At 51.8% G+C, this 24,008-nt stretch overlaps 1 protein-coding gene across 7 annotated transcripts in view; it reads right to left on the bottom strand.

The window, feature by feature from the left end:
• Positions 1-24,008, bottom strand: part of PARVB (parvin beta) — a 144,795-nt gene that overhangs the window by 94,158 nt on the left and 26,629 nt on the right. The window contains exon 1 of one of the 7 annotated variants that reach the window (XM_057300984.2): positions 5,865-5,922. The exons of the other annotated variants lie outside the window; for them this stretch is intronic. Within the exon in view, the coding sequence (XP_057156967.1) occupies position 5,865 (1 nt within the window). The 5' untranslated portion in view covers positions 5,866-5,922. Of the gene's footprint in view, positions 1-5,864; positions 5,923-24,008 lie in introns of those variants that run through there. 7 annotated transcript variants of the gene reach the window in all.

Raw genomic sequence — 24,008 nt, 5'->3', positions numbered from 1 at the left:
TGTGTAGAGGCCAGGGATGCCGCTAAACCCCCCGCAACGCTCAGGAGAGCTCCACAACCAAGAAGCCTCAGTGTTGAGGCTGGGAAGCCCCGTCCCCACCGACTCAGGAGTCCCAGGAGCTCCCGGAGCCCACCGGGCTCCTCCGTCCTCTGCTTCCTCACCTAGTGCAGACATGAGGTGGGGTGGAGGGAAGGGCCCAAGGGCAGGGGATGACTCCATTGTCTTGGCTGTTGCACTGCGTGCTGGCACACCACACGGCCACGCTCTAACTGCCCCCCACGCCCACACTGGCCTGGCCTGGGACTGCCGTGGGCAGCTGGGAAGCTGAGGGAGGGGCAGTGAACATTGTCTAATGTTCCCCACCCCACTCCCCTCCTCTTCTCAGGGATGGTGGGGACCCTCCTCTACTAATTCTGCCCCACAGGCCAGGGTCAGCCTGCCCTGGTCCTCACTCCCAGGGCTGTGAAAAGCTCAGCAGCTTGCCTGAAGCCCTGGCCTCCCACCTAGGGTTGCCATGGAAACAGGGCATCCTCCCTCCCCAAGGAAGCATCCGAGGGTGGCACTAGGCTCTGGCTGGGTGTGATCTCCAGATACCAGTGACAGCGGGGCCATGCAGGGATGCCCAGACCAGCCAAGCATGTAGCCAGCATCCTGTGTGGCCTGGGCAGCTGCTGCCAGGAGGCGCCACTAGCCAGAGCCCAGGAGACGTGGTACTAAGGCAGGGGTCTCCTGTCAGTGTTGCTCACCCAGGCCGTCGTGCAGGCAACAGAACCGATCAGGGGCTCAGAAATGCCAGGGCTCACTGGCACGACAGGCTTCTGCCCATGCCCCCGTCTCTCTGCTGGGAGCCTTGGCCAGCCTCAGAGGACCACTCCTCCTCTGGCTTCCAGAGACCCCTTCCAGGACCCCCACTCACACACCCCTGGCTCCTGCCTCAGAGTCGGCCATTCTGTTATCTTATGTTTTCATAAACTGTCTTCAACCTGAACAGAGGATCCCAAATAAGGGTCCTCGTCAGCATCCTCAGAGCCCGGCCGGCAGCCTGCCCCATGGCGGGTCCTCGGTAGGTGTCCACCAAATGGCTGCACAAAATACACACCATAATCACACCTCCTCCAGTGCTGCGGATTAAATGAGGGAGTGTAAAAATGGCAACCATGCTCGCTCATCTGTTTTGAGGATCTCCTGTGTGCAGGCCAGCCGCCGAGCCCACCACAGACCCAGTGTGGGAAAAGCAGGTGGCCCCAGAGCTGGTCCCAGAACCGCTGCCTTGGCCTACCTGCTTCTCCCTTTCAGAGGGAAGTACTTTTGGGGTCTCCTCTGCTTTCTCCAAGCAATGAATGCTTCTGCTCAAGCACAACCCAAAATTCAAAGGGGGGCAAGCGGGCCCCACCTCCTCAGCTACACAGAAATTTCTGCATCTGAAGAAGATCAGGACAGTGACACCTTTCATCACTCGGTTCCCTTTATTTGGCATTGGTATTTGAGACGTTTAAGAGTCAGGAGCTGGAAAAGCAGGTATGGTCGTATTCATTCACTTCTTTTTTTTGAGACTGACTCTCACTCTGTCGCCCAGGCTAGAGTGTAATGGCACGACCTCCGCTCACTGCAACCTCTGCCTCCTGGGTTCAAGTGATTCTCCTGCCTCAGCTTCCAGAGTAGCTGGGATTACAAGCATGCACCGCCACGCCCAGCTAAATTTTGTTATTTTTAATAGAGATGGGTTTCGCTATGTTGGCCAGGCTGGCTGGTCTTGAACCCCTGACCTCCGGTGATCCGCCCACCTCAGCCTCCCAAAGTGCTAGCATTATAGGTGTGAGCCATTGTGCCCAGCCCACTTCTAACTTTAAATTTCCTCCACTTAAAGAAGTCTGGTTTTTTATACAATTACTCTAGCATAATTTGATGAGATTGGGCCTAGTTTGCATTTGTTCATTCACTCATCGAACAACTGCTTAGTGACATCCACTATGGTCAGGCCTGGCACGGGGCACTGGGTGGGACACAGGGGGACTTAGATACAGGCCCTGCTCTGAGGGCTCCAGCACCCAGGAGACACATAAGGGAGGTATGTGAGAAGGCTGGGGGCTCAGGAGGGAGTGTAGTAGTCCAGAGAGGCTTCCTGGAGCTGAGTCTTGAAGGAGTTTGCCCTGCAGGGTGAAGAAAGAGAGTTCCAGTCCTTTATCCCTACATCCCTAGTAGGTAGGGGACTTATTCATGACGGAAACTTGTTCCTTTCCTCTGGGCTATCCTGTAGCAGGAAGATGTCTAATAAGGCACAAAAAGAAAGGGTGACTCTGGGCCAGGCGTGATGGTTCATACCTGTAATCCCAGCAACTTTGGGAGGCCAAGGTGGGTGGATGACTTGAGGTCAGGAGTTCGAGACAAGCCTGGCCAACATGGTGAAGCCCCCGTCTCCATTAAAAATACAAAAATTAGCTAGGCATGGTGGCATGCACTTGTAATCCCAGCTACTCGGGAGGCTAAGGCAGGAGAATCGCTTGAACCCAGGAGATGGAGACTGCAGTGAGATGAGATCACGCCACTGCACTCCAGCCTGGGCAACAGGGCAAGACTCCATCTCAAAAAACCAACCAAACAAAAAAGAGTGACTCTGAAGTCCTGAGGGCAAACTGTCGGCTCTTCCTTCTCCAGTCCCCTTCCCTTGTCCTATCTGATGCCCAACTTGAAATTTACCAACCCAAAAGGGTGGTGAGAGGGGGCCTGTGAGGTGGGGACAGAGACTCGGGGACTCAGCTCCACAGGGCACAGAAACTATCTTTCAGGGGCCTCATGATGAGCTCGCTCAGCCTCCCAATAGCCCAGAAAGGGGGACAGGGTAGGGAGGGTTCTACAGATCTGGAAACAATGGCTCACACAGCAAGGACTTGCCAAGGAAAAGCAGCTCCACATGACATTCACATTACAACTGACTCCGTTCAATTACAAAGTCCTTTCCACCCAACGACAGACGTGGGGCAGTCACAGACGCTTGAGAAACCTTCAAACGTTCTCATGGTCTTGGATCCCACTGGTAGAGAGCGAGGGAGGGAGGGAAGGAGGGTGTTAGAATCCAAGCCAGCAACTGGCAGAGACGCAGAAGAGGCCGCCCAGCTGCGCCTCCCTTCCTGGGTCCTGGCTTTGGGCCGGGCATGGACGCCTACAGGGGTCCTCGGCAATCAGGGTATGGGTTACCCCGATTATTGCCATTTTACTGACAAGGAAAGTAGATCTTGGGAAAGTCAAGGTCCCATAACTAGTAAAATATGGAGCTAGGATGTGATTCCTCCTTGTTTAGTTAAGAATTCAAAATAAACACCCATCACTAATCAGCCCAATCATGACTTCCAGGTCCTCAACTGCAACAGAGGACACGAAGTTTGGAAGGAGGTGACAAACTCAGGGTGAGGACAGGGATTCCAGTCAGGGCCTCCAGGAGCATAGGTGGTGGCTGGGAGGTTATCAATAGGCCACAGCGGGTGGAGGATGGGTAGCCCACAGTGGAGGGGGTGATCCCAATGAGGTCCTCAAGCATTCAGAGCCTGGGGACCCCTTTTCTAAAAGAAAACTTAGCCGACCTCCTCCTTTCATGGGTGGCTGTACTTTTAGACAGAGAAAAACACATTCAGCACAGCTTTTCAATTCGTTTGCATTTGAGGAAGCCCAGTGGATCCTGAGCAAAACTGAAGAAGTGGAGGATATACGAGCAGGACACCTATTTGGTCTCCATCAGTATCTCCCAAAGTGAGTCCTGCAGTTTAGACGTTCACAGGTCACACATGAATCAAGCAAAGGTCAAGGAGGTGGAGGAGTCGTGAAGTTAAGGGAAGCTAAGCAGGTGTCTTTTCCTACCGGACTTCTCAGAGCCTTGACTCTGCTAATGTACTGTGAGATTCTCCAAGGGGAGGGGACAGAGCGCTCAGTATCTGTTCCCCCACACCCCACACTGGCCCCAGGATGCTCTCTGGGAAATGTCGCTGGAGTGATCCTGGGCTCCAGGACCCCTTTCACAGTGACTCCTACCCCACCAGGCCAAGGCGGGCGGGCAGGGGCCGGGGGGTCCTGGTCTGGGGTCCAGGGCAGGGGCCCTGTGACTACTAGGAACCACTGACTTCGAATAAGCCTGGCAAGGTTCTAGCCTCAAGGGTTAAAATCTGACACACCTGAGTGAAGAGAATCTGGCACCTTGGTTAGAAACAGCAAGGTGAGCAAAGTCCCGCACAGGTCCCAGGAGGCGCGGGCAGGGTCTACCCTCCTCCAGCCGCCAAGCCCCATCCATCCCATCCCGCCCGGCACTGTGCAGGAAGAGTACTCTGTGCGCAGTCACCTTTTTGCCTTTTATTGCAAGGTCTATTGTCCCTGAAGAGCCTCACATAATGTGAGCTAAGAGATGCCCAGCACTCACTTTCATTATGCCCCTCCTTCCACCTCTGGTTTCTCCTCTAGAAATATCCCCACACATCTACAAAAAGCCTGTGAAAAAGATGCAGAACATCAAAGGCAAAAATCAGCCTGGGAGCTCCCATCTTGTTCATCTGCGTCCCAGCCACAGCGTCCCTCTCCTTAAGGATACCCAGGCAGAGCTCAGAAAAAAATGTGCATTCTTTATTCCACAAAAGTGGGGAAGGAGCATTCACCAGGAGTCTGCTGGGTATCAGAAACAAAGGAGAATGTGAATAACCATCATCTTACTGGGTCCCCTAGCAGGGCCCAGGGAGGCGGCCTTCAAGCTGAGGTTGAGAGCACTGACTAGGGAGCCAGGCTGTTGGGTACACTCCTGACTCCCATTCCGATCTGCTGTGTGACCTTGGGCAGGTTACTTAACCTCTCTGGGCTTCAGCTTACTCAACTGTAAAATAAAACTTTTTAGGAGGATAGCACTGAGCAAAGCACGTTAAGGAGCTGGGATAGTCCCTGGGATGCAGAAAGCCCAGGACACATCAGCTCTACTGTTGTTCCCATTTCACAGGAGGAAAAATCGAACATAGGGCAGCCTGGCCAACCATCACGATGGGCGCTAATAACAGCAAGGCTGGGCTCACTCCCAGGCATGCCAGTGCAAAGCACCTTCTACTGACTCTGCCTCCCAGAGACAAGACAGAATATCTAGCGGTGACCAGGGGAAAGCCAGGCACTGGCCACGATCAGCTACTTAGAGGGGAAACACAGAACCGAAGACCACTAAAGAGAAACCCATAGCCGGGCGCGGTGGCTCACGCCTGTAATCCCAGCATTTTGGGAGGCCGAGGTGGGTGGATCCCTGAGGTCAGGAGTTCAAGACCAGCCTGGCCAACATGATGAAACCCCATCTCTACTAAAAATACAAAAATTAGCCAGGCGCGGTGGCAGGCGCCTGTAATCCCAGCTACTTGGGAGGCTGAGGCAGGAGGATCGCTTGAACCTGGGAGGCAGAAGTTGCAGTGAGCCAAGATCGCGCCATTGCACTCCAGCCTGGGTGACAAGAGCGAGACTCCATCTCAGAGAGAAAAAAAAGAGACAGAGAGAGAGAAACCCACAGTATCAGGTACCCCTATGAAAAAGAAAATCTTAATTGCAGCCTGTGCCTGAGAATGTTCCAAATCCCATTCTTCTGGGCCCAAAGATCTACTCGCCCCCCAGCAGAGTGCTGGAAATTTCACTCCACAAGTCAGACCCTCATCCCTCTGGGGCCGCAGTGAGACAACCTGGACCCCCTTGCCCATCGTCCTAACACCAACGTCCCCATCACCTTCCTGGGAAAAGTCAAGCAGCCACCCAGGGTCCATTCTTGCAAAACAACATTCTGCCACAAAGCAGAAAAGAAAAGAAGGGCTGGCCTGGGTTTAGCTCCTGCTGAAAATGATACGAAAGCAAACAGAACTCACTGGCGAGGAGGGTGCAGCTGGCGGCAGCTCTGCAGACCAGCACGGCCGGCGGACGTCGGAGGGCAGGCAGGGCACACACCCCGTTCATATAGGGACGTGGCAGGGGTGCCACTATGACTTGCACTTCAAGGGAAAGCCTCTTTGGGGAGCCTTTGAGGAAGGTCACAGACGGTCAGGCTGTGGGAGGACCGGGGTGTTTCCAGCGATAGCTCCTTGCTGACCACAGACCACTATTTCTGTCTTGACTCCCAACAGCCTCATGGGCCAGGGCAACTGCTCCCCAGGAAAACCCCCATGCACAAAGAAGGAAGGAAGGGCGCGCCCAGGCCCCTGGGGTGACTGAAGATGCACGTGGCTCAGAGCTAAACTGAACAACAGACATTGGCCTCCCACTGCCTTTGCTCTCTGGGCCCTGAGACAGGAGAAGCGATTGGGGGTCTGCAAGCTGGCACGGAGCTGGGTCTCCTCTGCCTGACCCCCAGCAAGAGGTGGCACCACCGTGGGCACGTGCCACCCCAGCTGCACCTCCCGTGTGCCGACTACGTCAGGAGGACCAAATGCTAACACATGGAACACTTGTCACCCCGTTTCCACGACAACAGAAATCAAATATTGGACACAGAAAGCAGAAGCTGAGGCTGCCCCGACACGGAGGCGGCAGGCTGCTCTCGGGAGCACTCACTTCCCCAAAGGAAGGTCCTTGAATGAGGGGAGAAGCAGGACTCGCATGATACCTACCTTGGCCGGCAACTTGCTCCCCCTTTCCTCGGCCTGAACCCTCTCCTGGTTTATAACACCAGGCCCAGCCCCTCCCTACCAGGTGACACAGGCGGGCTCTCTGTCTGGTCTGGGTTCCTCGTTGGTAAAAAGGGGTTATTAACAATGACCAGCCTCATGTGCTGCTGTGGGAATCCACAAATTTCAGTGGTTCCTGGCATCCAGGAAGCACGATTAGCTTTTATTTATTCCAATTACCAGTCTCCCAACTCCCTGTGGAAGCTCTTTCCTGAGGCTGGCTTCCTGCAGGTGTTGCTCGATTAACTGACAATTCCCAGTTCTGCTGAAGCAGGAGGCGGTGAGGCCCACGGGAGGCCCATGTCCCGACCCAGCAGATGCTCCAGGCGGGGCTCTGGGGCAGGCAGTGGACTGGGACATGCCTGGCCCACTCCCAGGGGCACTAGTGCCCCTCTCCCATTCGAGGCCAGGATCAACAGTGAGGGCTCACCCGCCGGTCACCCCTGTCCCCCAACACTCCACTCCCATGGCACAAACCAAGCTTCATCCAGAGTCAAAACTAGGACTTGAGGAAGCAACAAAAAGACACCCAATGCCGATGCGAGTCCCCAGCACTAATGCAGGTCCCCAGTGCTAATCCAGGTCCCCAATGCTGATCCAGGTCCCCAGCACTGATGTGGTCCCCAGCTCTGATGCAGTTCCCAACACTGGTTTTGGTTTAACAGTTTTCCTGCTGGGAGACTTGATGCAGGAATCCAAGGCCAGGACAGCAAACAGCACTTCATGGCCCAGGAGATGCCTCGACAGCCAAGTGAGGACATCATGAGGGCACAGACAGGAAGGCCCTCGCCAGCCCAGTGCTCCATGGAGAGGGCCTTTCCATCTGCCCAGTGTCCAGTGCCACCCATGAAGGAAGGCTGGGGCAAGGGAGGGTCTTCCTGACATGTGTGTATCCACTGAGCTGGCCAAGGAGATGCCTGGGGCTGGTGCTCAGCCCCTTGGGGGAGGAGGCAGAAATAACAGAGGATCAGTCAGGAAAGGAAATGTGATTAGCTTTTAAAAGGAAAATAACTACGCACTTGAAAAATCATGAAAGGATCAGCAGCCTAGTAGTCACATCTTAGAGTCAGGTTTAGACCACTTCAGTGTAATGCAACTAACTAACATTTCATTCACTCACCCTGTATGCATCGACTGCCTCCTACCTGCCAGGCAAGGGGATTTCACAACGCAAGCAAGGCAGCCAAGACCCAGCTCCTGACACGCCATTTTCAGAATAAATTAAGGGGGCCTGGCACAGTGGTTCACACCTGTACTCCCAGCACATTGGGAGGCCAAGGCAGGAGGACCGCTCGAGCCCAGGAGTTGGAGACCAGCCTAAGCAACATAGTGAGACCACCCTGTCTCTACAAAAACTTAGCCAGATACAATGGCACATACCTGTAGTTCCAGTTACTCAGGAGGCTGAGGCAGGAGGATCACTTGAGCCTATGACCATCCCACTGCACTCTAGCCTGGGCAACAGAGTGAGACCCTGCCTAAGAAGAAGAAAAAGAAAGAAGAAAGAAGAAAAAAAAGGAAGAAGAAGAGAGGAGGAGGTGGAGAAGGAGGAGGAGGAGGAGGAGGAGGAGGAGAAGGAGGAGGAGGAGGAGGAGGAGAAATAATTAAGGGACTGATGTCATCATTTCATTTGATTCTCATCAAGGCCCCATAAGGCAAGCAAGGAAGAACCCTTATGATCATCCCTACCTAACAGATGAGAAAACGGAGGCAGTGAGGGGTCGACAGGCTGTTGAAGGTCTTATACAGGGTGCGTATCAGGATCTCAACTCAGATGTGTGCCGTGCACCTACTGTGTGCCAGGCATCACTCAAGCCTGGGGTGCCAAGGTGAGAAACACTGCAGCCCTGCCTTCAAGCTATCAAAGTGGGAGAAAAGTCAATACACGCATAAATACAAGGTATGGGGATGATAGGTGGGGAGGCACCCCTTGTTAAGATAATTAAGACTGAGCCAAATGTAAGTTACAACCTTAGAGGCAGGTCATATCCTTTTCAATATAACCCATTAAAAGCCAGAGAAGTACAGATTCGACTTTTTGCTAAAATATTTCTGCCTGAGTTCTAAGGGGCTCACAGGGAGAAAGGCCCTTCAGTAGCCCCCGGCTCTGCTTCTGTTTGAATTGGGCCCTTCACTGGCCATCACTAAAAACAAAGCACTCAGTTGAAAGACAAAGTATTTCAGAAAAAGGGTAAGTTGGATGGTGACTTTTAAGAAGTGGTAGATTCCACCATAGCCACCCACCCGGTACACAGTAGGCGCTCAATAGATGTTTGCTGTAGTGCCATTCTCATTCCTTTTTAGCAGCTTTTAAGAAAGAGCAAGGCTTCCTTTAAAAAGAAGTAAGAGACTACTGGGTATCTACCCAAGGGAAAAGAAGTCATCAGACAAAAAACATACTTCACACACGTTTACAGCACCACAATTCACAATTGCAAATATATGGAACCAATCAAATGCCCATCAATCAATGAGTGGATAAAGAAATTTTGGTGTATACACACACACACACACACACACACACACACCATGGAATACTAATCAGCCATAAAAAGGAACAAAATAATGATATTCGCAGTAACCTGGATGGAAATGGAACTGGAGACCATTATTCTAAGTGAAGTAACTCAGGAATAGAAAACCAAACATCATATGTTCTCAATGATAAGCAGGAGCTAAGCTATGAGGATGTAAAGGCATAAGAATGATACAATGGACTTTGGGGACTCGGGGAAAGGGTGGGAGGTAGGTGAGGGATAAAAGACTACACATTGGGTGCAGTGTACACTGCTCGGGTGATGGGTGCACCAAAATCTCACAAATCACCGCTAAAGAGCTTATTCATGTCACCAAACACACCCGTTCCCCAAAAACCTGTTGAAATAAACAATAAAGAAATAAGAAAGAGGTGGGAGGCTGGGTGTAGTGGCTCACACCTGCATCCCAGCACTTTGGGAGGCCGAGGCAGGAGGATCGCTTGAGCCCAGGAGTTCGAGACCAGCTTGGGCAACATAGAGACCCAGCTTCTAAAAAAACAGAAAATAAATAAGATGAGGGAGAAGGTAATAAAATATAATCTTCCTGGACAGACTTCTCCTTCTGAGAACCCCCACCCAGAAGCTGCCCTCAGCACCACTATGGTACCACCACGTCCCCTGATTCATCTGGGGAAGACGAAGCAGATAGACAAAGGGTCCCCACAAAACCCCAAAACTAGTCAGTGAGCACTGGGGGCGCAGTGGGAGAAAGCCGAGGTTCCAGGGTCTCAGTGGGGCACATGGGGCAGGCTGGGCTGGCCCCACATAAGCTCTGAGGACCCCATCCAATGCCATTCAAAGTAAAACCCAAGAAATGACACTTTCCTTTCTTCACAAAAACCCTGTACATTTCCTCTTGGTTTCATACAATCAACCAAACCTGGGGATCAGTGGAAAGAACTTGCAAAGGCCCATCTAGCTCTGAGAACCCTCATCCTAGAACTATCCAGATTAATGTTCTGCTGCTGTTATTGCTGTTAGACAGGGTCTCACTCTGTCACCCAGGCTGAAGTGCATTAGTGCCATCACAGCTTGCTGTGGCCTCCACCTCCCGGGCTCAAGTGATCCTCCCACCTCAGCCTCCTGAGTAGCTGAGACTACAGGTGCATGCCATCATATCCAGCCAACTGTTTGTTTTTGTTTTTGTTTGTAGAGACAGGAGTCTCACTTTGTTGCCCAGGGTGGTCTCCAAATCCTGGGCTCAAGCGATCCTCCAGCTTCTGCCTCCCAAAGTGCTGGGATTATAGGTAGGAACCACGTATAATTACCTGGAGTAATGTCTTAAGGCCAACGACCTCTCCTAGGCCCACAGGTGAGAACTGCCCCTTCTTCAAGGTCACGTCCTTTGGCCTCCAAGGACGTGAAGCATCAGAACTTGAACACTGACCCCAGCCTCTGGGGAACTCGGCCAGGCCCTTCAACAAACGTGAGTCCACACACATTCCCTGCTCTGAGCTCCTTCCTGCTTTCCTAACATTGCCTCCACCTGGGCACGGCGCATGCCTGTGTTATTCGTCTCCACAAAACACGGGGAAAGGAAAAGGGATCCAAAGCCCCACGGCCACGCTTCCAAACAGCTGGGTTTCGGCGTGACTATAACCAGGTGATACGGCTGGCTGCACCGAGGGCTGGTGGTCTCGGCAGGAAGGAAGACTGGCTGACGTGGCCAGCATCACACATGCGATCCCCAGCATCTTAACAGGCAGGATTTTCCACTCCCCAGGCCCCAGCACCACCCCAACACCAGCCCTCTGCCCTTGCATGGCAGCATGGCAGGGCATGAGACGGGTGAGGGCGCCACTGACCACACAGAAACCGAGGAGGAAAGCGATCCCAGGCCTCTGGTATCAAAGGCCGCACCGCACCCCGTCCATGGAACACCTGGCCCCGAGAATGGGAAGCCGGGGAGGCCTGGGAAGTGACACGGAATGTGGCAACAGAGAGCACATCGGCTCGGCCAGAACTGGGAATCCGAGCTGGCCTGGTCATTGAGAGCTTCTCACATGCCCTGGAGGAAGTCACCTCCCAACTCATCTGTACCAGGAGCAGCTGCCTGATCCCCTGGGGCACAGACCATGCCCTCTGTGAGTGTGGACCCCCAGCACCGAGCAGGCCATGAGGAGTGAGTGAACTGGACAACCACACACGCTCTGGGGATCACTGTGCCCCAGAAATCACTCCCCAACCCCACTAACCCCACACCCTGCCTGTCAGGCACCCTCTAAACCACGACGCTGAGGACGGAGACCACAGGACACACCGCAAGTGCTTGTAAAATAATAAGAAATATTCATATTGGGCCAGGCGCGGTGGCTCACGCCTGTAATCCCAGCACTTTGGGAGGCCAAGACAGGTGGATCACCTGAGGTCAGGAGTTTGAGACCAGCCTGGCCAACATAGTGAAACCCCGTCTCTAATAAAAATACAAAAATTAGCCCAGCATGATGGTGCACACCTGTAGTCCCAGCTACTCAGGAGGCTGAGGCAGGAGAATCACTTGAACCCGGGAGGCGGAGGTTGCAGTAAGCTGAGATCACGCCACTGCACTCCAGCCTGGGTGACAGACCGAGACTCCATCTCAAAAAAAAAAAAAAAAAAAAAGAAATATTCATATTGGTCTCTGCCACCAGTCCCTGGCACACAGATCCTAAGAACCTTGTAATTTCCAGGTGCCAGGACAATCTTTTGTTCTAATATTTAGTCTTTGACCCTGGTTCCTGACACAAAGTTCCTAATCCCTTGGAATTTCCAGGGAGATAAAAGGATGTTTTATTCTAATGAGGTGACTCTTGGTGGCTCCTGGGTGGGGGCTGAGCACCAGAAAGACCCAGACACAATTAGAAGCCTGGAGTTTTCAGCTCCACACCCCCCAACCCCACCCTCCAGAAAGGGGAGAGGGGCTGGAGATTGAACTAATAACCAGACATGCCTACATGATGAAGCCTCCGTAAAAATCCCTGAACTACAGGGTGCAGAGAGCTTCCGGGTGGGTAAACACATCCAGGTGCCAGGAGGGTGGCACACCCCAACTCCAGGGCAACAGAAGCTCCTGCACTGGGGGCCCTCCCAGGCCTCACCCTGTGTGCCTCCTCCTGTTCTGCTCACCTGCACCCTTTATCATCTCCTTTATAATAGACCAGGGAGCGCAAATGCAGTGTTTCCCTGAGTTCTTTTTTTTTTTTTCCAGACAGGGTTTTGCTCTTGTTGCTCAGGCTGGAGTGCAGTGGTGCGATCTCAGCTCACTGCAATCACCACCTCCCAGGTTCAAGCAATTCTCCTGCCTCAGTCTCCCGAGTAGCTGGGATTACAGTGCCCACCACCACGCCCAACCAATTTTTGTATTTTTAGTAGAGACGGGGTTTCACTATGTTGGCCAGGTTGGTCTCGAACTCCTGACCTCAAGCAATCCACCTGCCTTGGCCTCCCAAAGTGCTGGGGTTACAGGCGTGAGCCACCGTGCCCGGCCCATTTCCAAGTTCTGAGTCCTAGCAAATTAATCAAAACCGAGGAAGCGGTCATGGGGACCCTGATTTGGGGTGCAGTCTCTTGGGGCTGAGCCCTCACCTGTGGGGTCTGAGGCTCTCTCCAGGTCGATGGTGTCAGAATTGAACTGAACTGCAGGACACCCAGCTGGTGTCTGCTGCACAACTGCCAGGTGCGGCAGGAGGCATCCCTGCACCTCTGGTGTCAGAAGTCTTACCCTGGGCAGTATGTGAGCAGAGGGAAGGAACAGTTTGCGGGTTCCTCCTACAGCGCTAAACAAATAATTGTCAAAGTACAGTCAATCGCCTTGATTCATGGATTCTGTATGTGTAAATGTGTCTACTCGCTAAAATTTGTAAGCTCAGAATCAATACTCTTGGCCTACATTCATTCACAGACCTGCACACAGAAGCAAAGAATCTGACTGGGTGTGGTGGCTCACACCTGTAATCCCAGCAGTTTGGGAGGCCAAAGCAGGTTGATCGCCTGAGGTCAGGAGTTCCAGACCAGCCTGACCAATATGGTGAAACCCTGTCTCTACTAAAGATACAAAAATTAGCTGGGTGTGGTAGTGAGCACCTATAGTCTCAGCTACTCGGGAGGCTGAGGCTGGAGAATTGCTTGAACCCAGGAGGCAGAGGTTGCAGTGAGCCGAGATTGCACCACTGCACTCCAGCCTGGGTGACGCAGTGAGACTCCACTCAAAAAAAAAAGAATCTGAGTTGCCGGATGTGTCCCCACCTGAGGTCAAACACGGGGCGCTCTGCCTTCTTGTCTGAGGTCTCACATCATAAACAAGTGTCCATTTCATGGTCTATTTAATGCCATGTTTTTCACATTTTTCTGCTTTTTGTTGGTGACTTCACTGTTTTGTTTTGTTTTGTTTTGTTTTTGAGATGAAGTCTTGCTCTGATGCCCAGGCTGGAGTGCAGTGACGTGACTTCGGCTCACTGCAACCTCTGCCTCCTGGGTTCAAGCAATTCTCCAGCCTCAGCCTCCTGAATAGGTGGGATTACAGGAGCACACCACCATGCCCAGCTAATTTTTTTGTTTTTTAGTAGAGACTGGGCTTCCCCATGTTAGCTAGGCTGGTCTTGAACTCCTGACCTCAGGTGATCTGCCTGCCTCGGCCTCCCAAAGTGCTGGGATTACAGGCATGAGTCACCGTGCCCAGCCAACTTTGCTGTTTAAAATGGGTCCCCACGCGTGGCGAGGGGTACTCCTAGTGTTCCCAAGTGCAAGAAGGCTGAGGTATGCCTTGCAGAGAACGCACAGGTCAGAGAAGCTTCATTCAGGCAGCACTTATACTGCTGTTGGCGGTGAGCTCAATGTTAATCAATCAACAATACATTTTAAATAACGTATCTTTAAAAAGAAACATATATAAGAAAAAGTTATGTATTGATCTGTTGCTGAAAATGTTGTGACCAGAGGCTCGCAGGAACCGAGCGCTGTACTGCCCTAGGAGTGATGGCTCAGTATTGGCTAACTCAGGGTTTGTGGCAACTTTATAGATCAAAACCACCATGAATAATGAGAACTGGCTGAGTTTAAGAAGGAATGAACTAAAACCCAGCACCCCACTCCAGCCGGCTGATTAGACCTCTTCCCATCCTGCTTGTTTTCCCTTCTTGAGCAACATCAAACTATGAGACCTCTCCTTCGCCTGTGCCCAAAGAACCCGGGTGTATTCCACCTTTTGTCCAGATATTAATGCCTAATGTAGTTGGGTTACTAGATGACATTTACCCAGTTAAGTCCCATCAGGTATAACTCACCCTAAGCTCCAGTTGCCCCACTACCTGACCTGACACACCAGGATTTTTAGAACCTCAAAGCTCCCAGCTTCCACCATCTTTCCACCAGCAAGTTCTTCTGGCTCAATCTCCCTTTCTGCTGCTCAAACATTTAAAATTTTCCTATTGAAAATGATCCCCTTGCCTCAGATCTTGGGACTAAAGATGGTCCTGTGACAATCAACCATGAAATTCTTTTCTTCTTTTCTTTTTTTTAGGAAGAGTCTCTCTCTGTTGCCCAGGCTGGAGTGCAGTGGCAGAATCTCAGCTCACTGCAACCTCCACCTCCTGGGTTCAAGTGATTCTCCTGCCTCAGCCTCCCAAGTAGCTGGGATTACAGGTAGCTGCCACCACACCCAGCTAATTTTTTGTATTTTTAGTAGAGATGGCATTTTACCATGTTGGCCAGGCTGGTCTCAAACTCCTGACCTCAGATGATACACCCGCCTTGGCCTTCCAAAGTGCTAGGATGACAGACATGAGCCCCCACGCCTGGTCTCAGCCATGAAATTCTAATACAAAAGGCCACCTTACATTTCAGAGTGCCCTTTCCACCTTCCCACAACATAGGAAAGAACATTTCTCCCGATAGCAAGCAGAGAAAGCATCGTGGTAGAGAAACTGCCACCTGGGTACCTCACATCCCCCTTCCATGATGCTGAGCAAACACGCCCCGCCAAAGATGATGAGTGCTGTTTAAAACCAAATGACAGCAGGCTTTGCAAGTGTTTAATAACACATCTTCTGTGCCTGTCAAACAAGCCAAGTGAGACTTTTTAAAGGAAAAGGTGTATGGCATCTTTCTTTATTAAGCCGAGACAATCAACACCACGTACGTGACACCTGAATGTACACCCAACATTCACATTTTGTGGCAACAGGCATCTCTTCTCCCCTGTGAATGAGCTTGGGATACCATACCGGCGCCTTCTACTTCCCGAGGCTGACGGAGAGTAGCATTTATGCAAAAGGAGTACATCAGAAAAACTGCTCCTTACCTTATGGCTGACAAATGGAACAGGATGAAATGACTCAGCAGAAGTCAACCTAAAAGGGCTTGTCAGTGCGCAAGCTGTGGGCACTGTGCAAACACAAGCCTCATGGTGTTTTATTAATCCAAAGAGAAGAACAAGTCCTTCTCCCCTTTCCCATCAAGACCTAGAACAGTCTAATAACTAGCCACGGGGTTGGGCACAGAGGCTCATGCCTGTAATCCCAGCACTTTGGGAGGCTGAGGTGGGTGGATCACTTGATGCCAGGAGTTCGCGACCAGCCTGGCCAACATTGTGAAACCCCGTCTCTACTAAACATATAAAAATTAGCTGGGTGTGGTGGCGGATGTCTGTAATGCCCGCTCTTCAGGAGGCTGAGGCAGAAGAATCGCTTAAATGCGAGAGGCAGAGGTTGTACTGACCTGAGATCGTGCCACTGCACTCCAGCCTGGACAACACAGCAAGACTCCCTCTCAGAAAAAAAAAAAAAAAAAAGCCACAGGGTGTGCAGAACTAAGAAGACACAATCAACTCTACTTCTGTTTCCCCCCCCATCACACCCTCATCTATGAAAGTAATAACTAGAAGGGTGACTGAGTGACCATAACTAGTGGGTTTTAGTCACTAACTGAGCACCAGGTACTGTGGGTTGAATGGTGTCTCATACAAAATCCATGTCCGATGGGCGCAGAGGCTCACGCCTGTAATCCCAGCACTTTGGGAGGCTGAGGCAGGTGGATTGCCTGAGCTCAGGGGTTCAAGACCACCCTGGGCAATAGAGTAAACCCCATTTTTACTAAAAATACAAAAATTAGCCAGGTGTGGTGGCAGGTGCCTGTAATCCCAGCTACTCAGGAGGCTGAGGCAGGAGAGTCGCTTGAACTCGGGAGGAGGAGGTTGCAGGGAGCCATTGCACTCCAGCCTGGGCTACAGAGTGAGACTCCATCTCAAAAAAAAAAAAAAAAATCCACGTCCACCTGGAATTGGACAACTGGAGAATGCGCCTTATTTGGAAACAGGGTCTTTGCAGATGTAATCAAGTTCGGATGCGGTCATACTGGACTGCAGTGGGCCCAGCTGGTGTCCACGTGGGAGAGAGAAATTTGGATGCTGACATGCAGAGACAAGACCATAGGAAGACACAGAGGGGCATGAAGGGGGACACCTGTGACAATGGAGGCTGACTGGAGTGACATGGCCACAAATGAAGATATGCCAGGACTGCCCACCGTCCCCAGAAGCCAAGAGAGTCAGGAAGGATCCCTCCCTGGAGACTTTAGATGGAGCGAGGCCCTGCTGACACCTTGATCTTGGACTTCTGGCCTCCAGAGCTGGGAGAGAATAAACTTCTGCTCTGTAAGCCAGCCAGTGTGGGGTACTCTTTTATGTCAGGCCTAGGAAATTAATGCAGATTTTGTATTATCTCATTTATTATTTTCAAGAGCCCAGTTAGGCAGGTGCCTTCCTTTCCTCCACTGGACAGGGGAGGCAACCGAGGTTCAGGGAAGTTATGTCCCTTCCCAGGGTACACCCCAGACAGGAAAGCAGGCAGGAGGATGAAGCCAGGTCTAGCGGCTCTCAGCCCCACCCCTCTCAAAGAGCCCAGGCTTCCAGCAAAGCTCATGCCACACTGGGAGGCTCCTGGTCCCTGCTTGAGCCGTCCAACGTCCCCTCAAGGCAAGCATGAACCCACAGGGCTTCCCAGGACCTAAGCTGTGGGACTGGGGCTCCAGCCCCCTCTCTCTCCTCTCCCTCCTCTTCCGCTCCCCTCCCCCACCAAGCGGGGGTCTGGTGCTAGACTGACTCCTCTCTCAGTCCCACAGGTGCCAAGTGCTGAGACTCCGGGCCCCCTGCACATCTGGCACGACGTAAACCGTGAACTGCAAGTGGGCCTCCTGCTGTATCCACTGGTCTCCTGAGCTGAGCTAAGGCAGGCCTCCCCCGAGACCCAGTCCACCCAGAGTGCGGATAAACTCAGGCTCCAAAACCACCCCTGCCAAGTCACAAGGGCCCCCCTTGGACAGCTCTCAGGACACAGCGTCCCAGCTCTCCTCGGGCCTCGCTCTTGGGTGAAATCCAGCATGAGCCTCTTCCCCCACTTTTGGATTTTTTGCGAGCACGGAGATTCTTTTTAGAAGGTTTATTGCTCTACAGTCACTTCATTAGTTCTAGAACCAAATAATCCCATTATATATCACTCGACTGGCTCATAAAATTATCATTCATTCTAACAAATATTTATTGAGCGTGCCACATGTGCTATGCTTGGTACATTACATTTAAAAAAAATAATTTACTTAGCTAATGATCACAAGTCCCCTAATTTAATTTACTCTTAAATGTGTTTAATTTTCCCACAAATGGAACGACACGCTTCTAAACTGAGCATTTTTGTCAGGTTGAGACACGCAGGACAAAAAAAAAAGAGAGAGAGAGAGAAAGAGAAACTTATCAGCAAGAAAGCCTTGGAACAAAAACGCCCCCAGCTCAGCCCCCAGCTCCACCCCCAGCTCAGCCCCCAGCTCAGCCCCCAGCTCGGTCCCAAGCCTCTAACCCCTGGGCACAGAGCAGGTGCCATTTCCAGACATTTTATACAGTCACCCTCACCACCTGAGAGCTATCATCATTACCTGATCGAGAAAACTGGGGCACAAAGGCCAGATGAGGTGGCTCACACTTAATCCCAGCACTTTGGGAAGCTGAGGCAGGAGGATCACTTGAGCCCAGGGGTTCGAGGCCACCCTGGGCAACATAGTGAAACCCCATCTCAACAAATAATTAAAAAATTAGCCAGGTGTGGTTGTGCACGCCTGTCGTCCCAGCTACTCAGGAGGCTGAGGTGGGAGGATTGCTTAAGCCCACAGGGTCGAGGCTATAGTGAGCCGTGACTGCACCACTGTACACCAGCCTGGGTGACAGAGGGAGACCCTGTCTCAAAAACAAAAACAAAACGAGACAAAATGAAAACAAAACAACAAAAACAACAAAAAATCTGTGGCACAGAGAGGTAGAGTAATTTGTCCGATCTGGTTCAGCAGGCAGGAAATGGCGCAGGCAGAATTCAAACCCGGGCAACCCTGCATCCGTATGTGTGCCCTTCACCCACCTGCTCCCTGCCTCTTAATTAAAACTCAGCAGGAAGAAATCCACATGCAACTCAGGCACAGAATCACCCCTCCCAGGTGACAAAGGGACGGTGCTCCTGGTGTGGGATCCCACACGGCCACACAGCAGAGGCAGCGGTGCCCCGAGTAAATGGGGCTGTGCCCCAAAGCTAGGCTACTGCGTAAACTCGAGTCATAGGACAGCACGCACGGTGGGGCTCCCGTCATATTGGGGTCAAAGTTGGGCAAAACTAAAGAAAGTGAGGGACAGAGATGCACACGTGTGCAAAACGCAAGGAAAGACAAGCAAGTGGGGCAGGGCCTGCTGACAAGCTGCCTGGACTGGGTGGGGAGTGGCCTGGTGCTTGGCTAACCATTATTCTGGGCGTGCCTGTGAAGGTGTTTCTAGATGAGGTTAGCATTCGAATCGGTAGACTGGGTACAACAGATGGCCCTCCCCAGTGCGGATAGGCCTCGGCCAATCCATTTGAGACCTGAATAGACCGAAAGGCAGGGTAAGGGGATTCACTCAGCTGGGACGTGGGTCTCCTCCCGCACTTGGGCTGACGCCATTGGCCCTCCTGGGTCTCCAGCTTGAAGATCCTGGGATTTCTCAGTCTCGTAACCACATGAGCCAATAACTTATAATCAATCTCTTCAAATATATATATATAGAGAGAGAGAGAGATGGATAGAGACAGACAGAGAGACAGGCTGGGCGCGGTGGCTCACGCCTGTAATCCCAGCACTTTGGGAGGCCGAGGCGGGTGGATCACGAGGTCAGGAGATCGAGATCATCCTGGCCAACATGGTGAAACCCCGTGTCTACTAAAAATACAAAAATTAGCTGGGTGTGGTGGCCAGTGCCTGTAATCTCAGCTACTGGGGAGGCTGAGGCAGGAGAACTGCTTGAACCAGGGAGTCAGAGGTTGCACTGGGCCAAGATCACACCATTCCAGCCTGGCGACAGAGTGAGACTCTGTCTCAAAAAAAAAAAAGAGACAGAGAGAGCTACATATCTCCCATTGGTTCTGTTTCTCCAGAGAACTCCAACTAATACAACATGCTAAACGCAACGTTCAAGGCGGCACTGGTCACCTCTGGTGGGGAGGGAGGTGCACAGGAGGTATGGGGCATATGGCTCGGGGAACAGGTAATGTTATTTCTTAAGCTGGATAGCAGGAACACGGGTACTTCTTTAATATTAGTCCGTAAACTATACATATGTACACTCTTGTATGTGTAATGTATTTCCCAGTAATTTTTTTTCATTCTTTCAATTGTAGTAAGGTACATTTAACATAAAATTTCTCACTTTAACCTTTTTTTTTTTTTTTTTTTGAGATGGAGTTTCACTCTTGTCGCCCAGGCTGGAGTGCAATGGCGCAATCTCGGCTCACGGCAACCTCTGCCTCCTGGGTTCAAGTGATTCTCCTGCCTCAGCCTCCCGAGCAGCTGGGATTACAGGCGCCCACCACCACACCCGGCTAATTTTTGTAGTTTTAGTAGAGAGGGAGTTTCACCATGTTGGCCAGGCTGGTCTCAAACTCCTGACCTCAGGTGACCTGCCCACCTCGACTTCCCAAAGTGCTGGGATTACAGGTGTGAGCCACCGCACCCGGCTACTTTAACCATTTTTAAGTGTACGGTTCAGTGGCACTAAGGACATTCACTGCTGTGCCACCATCGCTGTTATCCGCCAAACTCTTTTCTTCTTGCAAGGCAGAAACACTAACTCCCTGTCCCCTCCCTGCCCAGCCCCCAACCCCTGCCCCTGGCAACTGCCATTCCACTTCCTCTCTCTATGAGTTTAACTCTTCTAGCTGAGGAGCTCACGCTGTAATCTGAGCACTTTGGGAGGCCAAGGCGGGAGGATTGCTTGAGCCCAGGAGTTCGAGACCAGCCTGGGCAACATAGCAAGACCTTGTGTTTACAAAAGAATTTAAAAATTAGCCAAGCGTTGTAGTGCGCGGCTGTAGTGCCTGCTACTAGGGAGGCTGAGGTGGGAGGATCGCTTGAGCCCGAGAGGTGAGGTTGCAGTGAGCCAAGATTGCATCACTGTACTCCAGCCCTGTCTCAAAAATAATAATAATAATAATAATAAAAGATGTTGGGGCACTTTAGCCTTAGAAAACAGAATCTCTCTAACCTTCTGCCCTCCTTTCACCTGCCCAAGGCAGGACTCTCATCAGATTGTGAGTAATGAGACCCTCACTCCAGAGAGGGGCCCCCACACCTTGGAGGAAGGAAGGCTGCACAGATAGGTCTTGCAAGGCCTCCCCAGTCCATCTGTTAGTGTTAGATCACACCCTTGCTGTCCAATCCTATTTCTACATGGCTGTCAATCATGCATATCCAATGAGGCTCCATAAAAGGCCCAGGAAGGCAGGATTCAGGGAGCTTCCAGAGACTGGATGCTTGGTTTTTGCAAAGTGGCACGCCCAGAGAGGGCATGGAAGCTCTGCACCCCTTTCCCTACACCTCACCCTATGTATCTCCTCATCTGTATCCTTTGTAATATCCTTTATAATAAACCAGGAAATATAAGTAAATGTTTCCCCGAGTTCTGTGAGTCACCCTAGCAAATTAATTGAACCCAAAGATGGGGCTGTGGGAACCCTGACTTACAGCCGACTGTTCAGAGTCTTGGGAGACTGAGCCCTCACCCTGTGGGATCTGATGCCATCTCCAGGTAGGTGGAGTCAGAACTGAATTGAATTGAACTAGGGGACATCCAGCTGGTATCCGCCAGTTGGTGCAGGAAAAACCCACACACTTGGTCACTGGAGTCTGTTAACTGTTGTTGTGTTGCTGTGAGTCTGGGCTTTCCCAGGCATCCCCGCTACCTGTACGGTGCCCTAACACCCATTCAGGGCAGCGCTGTGAAAGCCACAGGGAGCAGCAGCCGAATCCTTTAAATGCCCATCACTGAGAACTTCTAGAAAATGTAACATCAGGCTGGGCGCGGTGGCTCATGCCTGTAATCCCAGCACTTTGGGAAGCCAAGGAGGGCGGATCATGAGGGCAGGAGTTCGAGACCATCCTGGCCAACATGGTGAAACCCTGTCTCTACTAAAAATACAAAAATTAGCTGGGCGAGGTGGTGTATGCCTCTAATCCCAGCTACTCGGGAGGCTGAGGAAGGGGAATTGCTTGAACCCAGGAGGCAGAGGTTGCAGTGAGCCGAGATCACACTAATGCACTCCAGCCTGGGAGACAGAGCGAGACTCCATCTCAAAAAAAAAAAAAAGATGTGTAACATCATACAAAGATGTGTGTGTGTTATTTAAATTGTTGGTTTAAACCATAGATTGGCAAACTGCAGCCAGTGAGCAAATCTGGCCCACCACCTGTCTTTTTGGGTGTTTTGTTTTGTTTTGTTTTGTTTTTTGAGATAGGGCTTTGCTCTGTCTCCCAGGCTGGGGTGCAGTGGCACAATCACAGTTCACTGTGGCCTCGACCTCCTGAGCTCAAGGGATCTTCCCACCTCAGCCTCCCAAGTAGCTGAGACTACAGGTGCGCACCACCACACCCAACTAATTTTTGTATTTGTTGTAGAGACAGGGTCTTGCTATGTTGCTCAGGCTGGTCTTGAACTCCTGGGCTCAAGCAATCCGCCTGCCTCAGCCTCCCAAAGTGCTGGGATTACAGGCATGAGCCACCACACCCAGCCCCCCACCTACTTTTGTAGCTTCAGGGGGACGCAGCCACGGCTATGCTTATGAACTGTCTATAGGGGCTTTCATGCTTCCAAGGCAGAGTTGATTCATTCCTACAGAGGCAGGATGGCTCACAGAGGCTGAAATATTCTTTCGATCTTTACAGAAAGAGATCACAATTGCTCAATGAAGAACATTCATAACACAATGTTTTGACATTTTCAAGGGGTGGGAAGTTAGCACTGGGGTGATATCAGGAACACAGGTAGGTTCGGCATTCCCAGAATCAGGTGAGGAGAGCAGGCCCGGGCCTTCTTTCTCCCGGTGCTGTCGAACCACAATTTATGCAGGTCCAGCCCTGCCTGCCTGTGTTTGGCATTCACACCGCCTCTCAGGATGACGGACTCTCATGTTGCACTTCCAGCTTAATTCTTTTAACTTGATTTCCAACTGTGACCTTCAAGTTTCACTCACAACCCTTACTGGCAGGAGAACCGCCGAGGCAATTAGAAGATCAAAGGCCAGATGGTGACTGTATTCGCATCCTGTGGCCACCTTAACAAAGTACCTCAAACTGGCAGCTTAAAACAACAGACGTCGATTCTCTCCCAATTCTGGAGGCCAGAAGTCTGAGATCAAGGTGTCGGCAGGGCCGTGCTCTCACTGAGGGCTCCAGGCGAGGATCCGTCCTGGCCTCTTCCCAGTTTCTGGTGGTGGCCATCAGTCCTCGGTGCATCTTGGCTTGTGGCAGCATCTCTCCAATCTCTGTCCAGCCTCTGTGTCCCGTGTCTGTCTGTGTCCTGCCTCCTCTCCCCATAAAGGCCCCAGTCACATTGAATTAGGGGCCCACCCTACTTCAGACAGGCCTCGTCTTAAGCACATCTGCAAAGACCCTATTTCCAAATAAGGTGACAGTCCCAAGGGCTGGAGACTAGGACCTGGACATACCTTTTAGGGGAACACAAACCCCTAACAGAGACCTTCACTCCATTTCCTCCCATGGTCCCTTCCTGCACTTCTGCACAATCCTCTCCCCTCATTGACACAAACCAAGCGCTTCCCGGCATTCGCCTCATTGGTTACACGCAGCGCCGACAACAGGAAGGGCTCCTTCCAGCAAGAAAGGCTGGGGTGGTTATCCCCTTCCTTTTCCTGCTGTTGCTAAGCAGGCCACCAGCACAGCCTTGCCCACCCAACACTATCACCTGCTTGTCTCTCCACAGAGACATGGTCAGAGCTGGGACTGAAAGGCTTCACTGAGGCCAGCCAGGCGCCAGCCACAGAGTCACAGGCTATCTACAGTGGCAGTGTGGCCAGCCGAACAGTCCCCACCTCATCATCAATCCCCCCAGCGCCGACAAACAGACGGGGTGACACAACAGCTCTGCAGGGCTCCCCTTCTCTCTTCATAAGAATTGTTGATATTTTTCAGTTGGGAATTTGCAGCTGCAGAGCACAAGTCTTTGACGGCATGGCACCTGTCAAATGAGACCTTTTCCACGAGCTGGCGGTAGGATTTTTATGGCTGCCTAACTACTCTGTCACAGGAGATCTCTGCTTCTGCCCCCATGGCTGTTACTCAGCACAGATGCTGCTCTTGAAGCCCGCAGCAGTGAGGGAGTCTCAGGCCTCCCGGGACTCTCTTAGGAGATGAGACAACAGGAGCTAGGCGCCCAGTGCCTGAAAGGGGTGTCCCTGTGGCACAGGCAGAAATACACACCCGGCTCAGCCCCCGCCTCAGCTTCTGTGCTCACATCCCCACCCACTCTTCTCCTCCT

Source organism: Pan paniscus, chromosome 23 (assembly GCF_029289425.2).
Source record: "Pan paniscus chromosome 23, NHGRI_mPanPan1-v2.0_pri, whole genome shotgun sequence".
Lineage (NCBI taxonomy): Eukaryota > Metazoa > Chordata > Mammalia > Primates > Hominidae > Pan > Pan paniscus.
The sequence above is the reverse complement of the archived record's forward strand: the minus strand, read 5'-3'. Positions and strand labels throughout refer to the sequence as shown.